At 31.9% G+C, this 8,653-nt stretch overlaps 1 protein-coding gene across 1 annotated transcript; it reads left to right on the top strand.

The window, feature by feature from the left end:
- The first annotated feature begins 816 nt into the window (after positions 1 to 816).
- On the top strand, positions 817 to 4,782 carry LOC127856327 (uncharacterized). The gene is made up of 5 exons (XM_052392459.1): positions 817 to 963; positions 1,320 to 1,450; positions 1,961 to 2,125; positions 3,075 to 3,121; positions 4,638 to 4,782. Exons 1-5 carry the CDS (start codon positions 917 to 919, stop codon positions 4,680 to 4,682), a joined length of 435 nt encoding a protein of 144 aa, XP_052248419.1. The 5' UTR covers positions 817 to 916; the 3' UTR covers positions 4,683 to 4,782.
- The last annotated feature ends 3,871 nt before the right edge of the window (positions 4,783 to 8,653 follow it).

Below are 8,653 nucleotides of genomic sequence, written 5' to 3'. Positions count from 1 at the left end.
TATAAAGTCACGAAGTTGACTTACCTGCGTACTGATTTTAGAGCAACTGAACGGTATGTTTATCTATAAGTACTAATTACAGTCTAAACGCGCTTGAAGGATACCGTAATATATTTAATTTCAAAGAGATTTGTTTAAAGTTGACAATAAATTGTGACGTTTTGTGCGCTATCAGTTTTGATCACAGGAGAATGTAATAAAACAACAATTTGTGGAGGATCAATACTTAATTTTATATACCAAATAGTACACTGGTTAATGTTACAAAATCTATATGAAACATTAGACCCATTAGTTGTCCTTTTTGACAATGAGGGCATAATTTGAAAACAAAGACCGCACTATGATGTTGCACACCAAATATTAAAACTCTAGAATTCATAGACAATATTCAGCGAACTTTGTTTAAATAAAATGCTGATGTTATTGCAAGTCAAAGTTAAAAAAGTGGTATAACGTTTGAGATTGTTGAATGATTCAAGCGAGAGAAAACGTGCATATTACATTTATATAACAATAAACAACTCCTGCAATCTTGAATATAGTATAATGCACTTAATTTGGTGTGAGGATATTGTAAAAATTGTTAAGTTTGATACCAGCAATAATGTGTCATAAACAAAAATCGTTTTTCAGCAACAACACCAAGCATTGTCCTTCTGTACCTGTAATAATTAGATCTATCATTATAGGGCCTTCCAAGGATAGAGGGATTGAATATTTGCACGCATTCTGTACCGTTATAGAAACAAATCACGTGTAATATGTGAGAAATTTTCCATGTGCAGACTACAAGTAACCAGTTGAAGGTGGCCACGTGATTTGTTCGTAAGTACATAAAGGGAGGAAGATCTCTTGCTAAATAAGACCGGGGAGCAACATTGCTTGCATTGAACTAGTTATCGTTTGAGCCAACATGTATATGTTAATATTATTGTCATTGTTCTTCAAGGCATGTTTGAGGTAATTTATTTGCATTGTCGTATGCATATAATTTAAAATTACATATTCAATGCTAATAAGAAATAAATGATATGTTTGATTATAGAGATATTGATTATGAGTTTTATTATATTATTATGAAAACGGAATAGTGTTTTTGGCCTTTGTTTATTATTATTGTGCTAGTAAGCATCGTTCACAAAACATATCATGTAATATGTATCACTTCTGACAGTGCCAACACCATGTGCTGGACGGTTGACCAGATGACTGATCATATCATGTAATATGTATTACTTCTGACAGTGCCAACACCATGTGCTGGACGGTTGACCAGATGACTGATCATATCATGTAATATGTATCACTTCTGACAGTGCCAACACCATGTGCTGGACGGTTGACCAGATGACTGATCAGATTATGCTTGAAACAGACCATAACGGGGACGGTATAATGCAGTTGGATGAACTGATGCATCAACTCACAACATCATGGGGCATGACAGGTGAAACACTAAAATATATAACTATATATTTATTTATGCATGCAACGTATGCTTTGCAGCGATTTAAAACCATATACTTTATCATTTTATATGAATATGCATGAACATAATGGAATGTCAAGCAAATAGTTAAAAGTAAGTTCAATACGGAATATACAATTATTGCATGTTTCAATTGACTAACATTAAATAAATGAAATTATAAATGATATTTTACGACGATGATTGACGACGATGACATCTTGACAATGTACATCGAATGCGTTTAATGATTATAGTTTTACATTTTGTTTTGCATTGCAGCTTACAGTAAATACATATTTACATTTTCCAGTTTGCGAGTTCTTAAATAAATCGCTGGTTTTGTACAACATTCATAAATGTCCACCTCCCACAAATGGGTCATACTAGAGATTTATTAGCAATGCACTTGAAACGTTAGTAATAGGCAACGTTTATAACGATGTCGTAGACAAGTGGCATTCCTAATACGATAATGAAACATTTCAGATAACGGAATTTCATACCATGACTTCATCGCGATGTGGGTTGCAAGATACCACGACACCCACTCCACAGCGCACGACTTTGTTGTGAATCTGGACCTGAACAAGAATCATTTAATCGAAAGCAGTGACATTAACGGGCATGTCGGCAACTATGATACAAATCCACGTGAGTACATGTCTAACGCTGATGGCAACTTGAGCTAAATCTTTATGTGTTTTATTTAAACCATTGAGTTATGCAAAGAAATTATGTAATTAGTTCACTTACTTTTATATCTAATGATACAATTTGACATTTCTGCAGTGTAATAACAGCAGTGAAAACAACACAATTGTTCTTTTCACCGATGAAAAGAACACATTTTCGGAATTCTTTTTTCTATTTTTTAGATTATCATATCAAAATGTACTTCCCTTGTTTATAACCTTGTTTATATTTTTTCTATGATCACGAGTGAAAGGAAATCGATATTCCACTGAATCCAACACGTTTTCTTTTAGTTTTATGCTTTTTTTACTGTTTATTTACATTGTAAAATATAAACTGAAGAATTTCCCTGGAATTATGACGTTATTTCGTCAACAAAATGACGTCATTTCGTCAACAAAATGACGTCATATCAATGTATTGAGGCACGCCACGGGAGAAACTCCAAGAAAGGGTAATATTTCAGCAAAAGGGAAACAGATGTTAATTATTTTCTTGAAAAAGGGGTATAAAAGAAACAGAAAATGTGTTCATGTCAGTGTAAAATCGTTTGTTATTTCACGAGTGATCAAAAAAAAAAAAATTTTCACTCGTGGCTGCGCCACTCGTAAAAATATATTTTCTATGATCCTTCGTGAAATAACAAACGATCTTACACTGACATGAACACATATACTCTATGTTATTTAAACACCTCGTTTAAGCATATATGATTTTTATGAAAATATAATATTGACACCAATAGGCGATTTGTAATGTATAAAATCAGAGCAATGAACGTCATTTACGTTTGTTGTACCTGTCGTCAAGGAAAATGTAAAAGCATGCTTGAAAATAACTAAGAGTCCAAAAGAAAACAATACGTTTGTTTGAATAGTGTGGTAATTTTAGTATAATTTCACTTCAGATGATGGACAAATCCAAAAAGTCGAATTCAACGCGTTCCTCCATGCTGTATGTACATATATATTATAATAAGCTATTAACCCATTTATACCTAGTGTACTCTCCCTTCCTTCTGAATTGGATAATTAATTTCCAAAATAAGGGATGTCTAGTTTATTAATTTCTATTTTTAGAATAGTTCTTACAGAAATTCCTTTAAGCAAACATCATGCGGCGACTCATCTGGGTCTACGCTGTTTGCCAAGTTCTTTTTTTCTAGACGCTAGGCATAAAAGGTTTAAGTTACTGAAGTAGATATTGAAAAAATGACTTCGCCTTCGATTTATTCATGGGTTTATGATAAGAATTTCCTAGGTAGTACGTAAGTGCTTCAAGCAGACACTTTGATTGATGTGTGTATCTAAAGTTTTATATGAAGTTATTTTCCAGACCGTTCATAAAACAATGCAGATCTGAGAACTGAAACTTGCAATATGCTAAGAGCACGTATCGAAAAAAATTTTTTTGATAAACATAATCATATTAAAGAGAAAGGGTCGACTTGTTTATCTGATTTCTGATATTATGATATATCTATATGTACCATAAGTCCTATTACTACATTATGCGTAATTTATCAATATGATTAAACAATTCAAAAATGTATGAATGAACGAAACTTTAACAGCAAAGCAGTCTATATCAAGATCAACTTAGACTCTGCGAGACTTCTGAAATATATGAAATGCGTTGTTAAATAATGAAAAAGTTTATTTATGAAGTATTGAAAATTATGATAATCAAATTCCCAATATGTTTCTCACATGACCGACTGGGATTAACTATAATGCTAATGTTAATGTTTCGCATGAAGATTCCATTTCTTATTGCCAACGTTAATCGTAATTAATCATGAAAAAGAAGTGACGATTAATTGCATTTAATGTACATTTACCGAGCATATAACGGCTCATCTAAGAATCTAACTGTAAGAAAAAAAAGATTTTAAGTTTCTAAATATTTTACCATAACAATATATTATGATACTTCCTAAGTTGTATTTAGCAAATATTTATCAAGTGCTCTTTAGTTCCATTGTATCACATTAAAGTAATTAATGAAACTCGTCTATACATGCACACATTTGTCAAAAGGTTCCTTTAATATTTAACCAATTAGATATTTGTGTTGGTCCTTGATAAAAACATTTACTTGCATTGCATTGTATATTTATGCATTGGATATGTATGAGTTGTTTTAAACATGTTTGTTTATTTGCTTTTCGCGTTATTTTACGTAAATATCAATTAACATTTAATGCTCAACACGTTGCCTTTGTAGTCGTAGCAAATCTACGCGCATTAAAAGTGACCAGTACATATTGCAAATGCAACTGTTCGTCGTCCTGACAGAGTTCCGTTGTCTGCCATCACGTTATTCATATGAACACTTTTATCTTTAATTCCATCCAGGCCCTTACATTGTGGGCATGCTTGCCCTTTGAGTCATGTACATCGATAATGTTGTCAGCACTCATTTGTATATTATATTATTTATATTTACACTCATTTCTCGTCAATTCCAGGTCCACCCAGACCCTCACAACAATGGGGGGCATGGATGCCATTAGAGTTATGTACAACGAGATAGTTGTCATAAAATTCTCGTGCACTTGCCTTTTCATATTGTCAACACTGTACGTTTTTGCTGAATAAAGAACGTTTAACATAGTTTTTAATATCTATTTGTTGGTGGAAAATGATCACAACACCCAAGTAAAAAGTTAATAAATCGTCCTTCCCTTTATAATTACAATTAAAATTTAAATTTGTGGTGTTGGATAATGGCCGCTATTCTATACGATAAGCAACATACCTCTACGCTATCTGGATAGCCTGCATTTAACATACATACTCAAAATCAACGAATATTTCGCAAAATATTTCTTTAAATAAAGTTAACCTATAAACAAGCAGTGTGTATTATAGCAATAGCCAAAATGCCAACGCTAGATGTGGTATGGTAAGATGATTTTGAGAATTGATGTGGCTTTAAGTGTACATTAAGGATTATCATAAGACGGAATGAAACACTCTGAGAGTCGTTATGCAAGTTTATTGTTGTTATTTAAATGTTTAAGGTAATGTTGTTTTTTTTCAAAAAGCAACTTAAAACGGCTCCGAAATTTATAATTAAAGAAACTGATATATTGTGGCATTGCTTGTGCGTGATTATGGGCATTTCGAGGGGCATTTCTAATCAATCCTCGTAGTATCACAACATATAACGACAACAACAGAACTCTCCAAATTATTTATCGTTTCGCGTTTATAATTTTCAGGTTTTTAAATCATCAGAAGATGAATAAAATGGACATTTTAGAGCATGGTAAATATCCAGTATTACTGTTTCCTTGCAAATATCTTAACTACAACGAAAAATTGCTATTTTAACACATTTTTTTTAATTGTTTCAATTTACCGCAACGTTTAATGCCCCTTTAACCCATTTATGCCTAGCGTCTAGATGCGGCGTCTCATCAAGGTCTGCACTGTTTGCTTAAAGGAATTTCTGTAAGAAATATTCTAAATATAGAAACACATATACTAGATATTACTCATCTTTTAATAAATTGATCCTATTTAGAAGGATGGGAGAGTCCACTATGCATAAATGGGTTAAACACAAATGAGTTTTTGAGCGTAATAATTAACGCATATTAATCATTGACGAGCAAAACATAAACTTATGAATGTCTTGCCTGAAGTTATGATACAAACGTTTTTTCAAGATTAACCCGGAAGCAAACAATACAGACAAAGCTACTGCAATTTAAGACGATGATACTAGTTTCACTGGACCGTACCCTAAAATGGGTAATACACAAGCATTAAAAAACAAATGATAACAGGTAAATGGACAGTGATTGAGAACGCCTATGATCGATAATTACGTGATCCGGCTAATAATTTACCTTTGTACTTTAAACTACATTGTGTGATGCTTCTTTTGTGATCATGTAGACTTTCTGCGTTTCTTACCAGGTAATTAAATAAGATACTCGTGTTGTTGGTTTGTAAATAATATGCTTTAAACTTAAAGTATTTTATGATTATTACATAAATGAATCGCGAGGACAAATTAAGTCTCAACACAGAATGAACAGCTGATATAACGTTGAACATGTTAATGTGATAAACATATTTATAAGTCATTATCAGTCATTGATACAAACGCCCCTAGCACATCATATGTCTTAATATAAACTATTAAAGCATACTGATATAATAACAACAACAAAAACATTATTTATTCAGCAATAAATGTATACAAGCCCATAGCCTACATTATATATGCAGTATATAATTTATTAGTAATGGTAGAAGATAGAGGTTGGGCGATTATGTTATGAACTGGTTAACATGATACGCTATGAAGTGAATAATTACTTATATTCTTACAAGGTATCTATAAGAAGAATTTGCAGTAGACGGAGGAGAATACTGACCTGATATTTTAAACCAATAGTGTTTTTTGTTGTGTTTATTGTAAAATATTTAAAATCGATGGATGATTAAAATAAAAGAAGTATGGCGAACTTCATTTGATATTTAATATACACATTTGTTAATGAAATACTGTACTTGCAGTTTGAATATTCATATAAATCAAGGAATGGAAAGTTTCATCCTAGTATTGTACATGTTGTTTTATTATTGACTTGAAACATGATACAATGAGCACACACTACGGGCAATTGTGCGTGACAATGTCAGCCTATACACATTCATAGCATGCATATGTATCAATTGTTCAGTTAACGAACTATATATATATATATATATATATATATATATATATATATATATATATATATATATATATATATATATATAATTTATATCATGACATACGTACAAGTATACATCAATATAATAGTATACAATTTTATGTAAATATTTTCACATAATGATTTTTCAAGATGTACACACATCTATATGATCACGCCATCTTCTGTCACATAAGTGCTTTAACGTGCAAGCATATGTTTGGTTTCATTTATTTGTTGCGAACATCAGAATAGAATAAAAAATGAACAAATTAAATATTATAACAGCTTAAATTAGTGAAAGATCCTATTTGGGTTGTATCGTCATAACTAAAGCGAAAGCGATGATTATTATTAATTTGACAACTGCATACAGTTAGCATTAATATCCGAAAGAAAATACACATCGAGATGCAATCTTAAGTTATTTGCTTCGTAAATACATTTTGCAGCATTTATCATTTCAGTTTTACCCTCGCTGGGCATTATTCTCGAAATTTATTTATTGCTGTCCATCTGCGTGTTGTTAAACACAAAAGTTTATAGATGTGCATATATAGGACATACTCCTAGTAAATGTTATTCATTTTCTATTGCGTTCATGGGGCAAAATTTACTCCTTCGATTTTCTCGTTCGATATTATGGTACAGTCCCCTTTCTATTTTTTGGATTATATAATGATAAGCGAAACTTACTAAGTTCGATATTCTATTTTGCTTCAATTATTTAATCTAAATACGTTTTAAGCAGAAACTGGTGTTAACATAAGCAATACAATGATAGTCGTTGGGGATTTGCTATATCGCTATATCATGCTTATGTATAACAATCTAGTATCCTTCCGTAATGTTTTGGTTGACCCATATCTCAGACATTTCATTTTTCTCCACTGTGTTTTTCACATGCCAATCCCAATTTCGATAGCCATAAGTAGTACCATTATTTGTATTTTTTTTAACATGTTTTATGTCAGTCGGATCACGTTGCTTTCATTTGACAATAACAGTTTAAACCAGTAGTCGACGATATTTTTTTTTCATCGAAAGAAATCTGTCCCATATGCACCGTACAGAGCGCTGTGATTAGTTAACTGACAAACGCATAATATTTGCCTCAATAATTTCAAGAATTTCGTGTGCACGGCTTCTATATCGTTTATTCTCGCTGAGCTCATTTTTCGATTGAGCATTTCAACTGATGCAACTAGGTTGGCAAATAGTTTAAGATTGCTTTTTGCACTAAATTCGTATTTATTGAAAAGAAAAATCCACGCATTGACGTATAATTATGTTCTGCTATACATGTGTGTCCTTTAAAAACTGCCATTTTTAAAGAGGCATGCTTCTTGGTATTTGAAGGAAGTGATGACTGCGAATTTTTCACCTTAATGGAAAATATCAATATCAATATATCTGGTTCCTTTTTCAAAAATTAAAATTTTGTCCTGGTTGTATTGATATTTTACCCATTTATGCATAGTGGACTCTCCCATCCTTCTAAATTGGATCAATTTATTTCCAAAATTAGGGATGTCTAGTATATTTATTTCTATATTTAGAATATTTCTTACAGAAATTTGTTTAAGCAAAACAGCGTAGATGCGGCGTCTCATCTGGGTCTACGCTGTTTGCCAAGGCCTTTTTTCTAGACGCTAGGCATAAATGGGTTAATTGCCACGAGTAACAGTAAGTCTCTATGTTGGTTAAATATTTTGTAGCGCTACTTTGGAGGATGCAACAAGAACTTTGTCGTCATCATTCAGTATCAGAAG

The sequence above is a fragment of the Dreissena polymorpha genome, chromosome 13, assembly GCF_020536995.1.
Source record: "Dreissena polymorpha isolate Duluth1 chromosome 13, UMN_Dpol_1.0, whole genome shotgun sequence".
NCBI classification, from domain to species: domain Eukaryota; kingdom Metazoa; phylum Mollusca; class Bivalvia; order Myida; family Dreissenidae; genus Dreissena; species Dreissena polymorpha.
The sequence above is the reverse complement of the archived record's forward strand: the minus strand, read 5'-3'. Positions and strand labels throughout refer to the sequence as shown.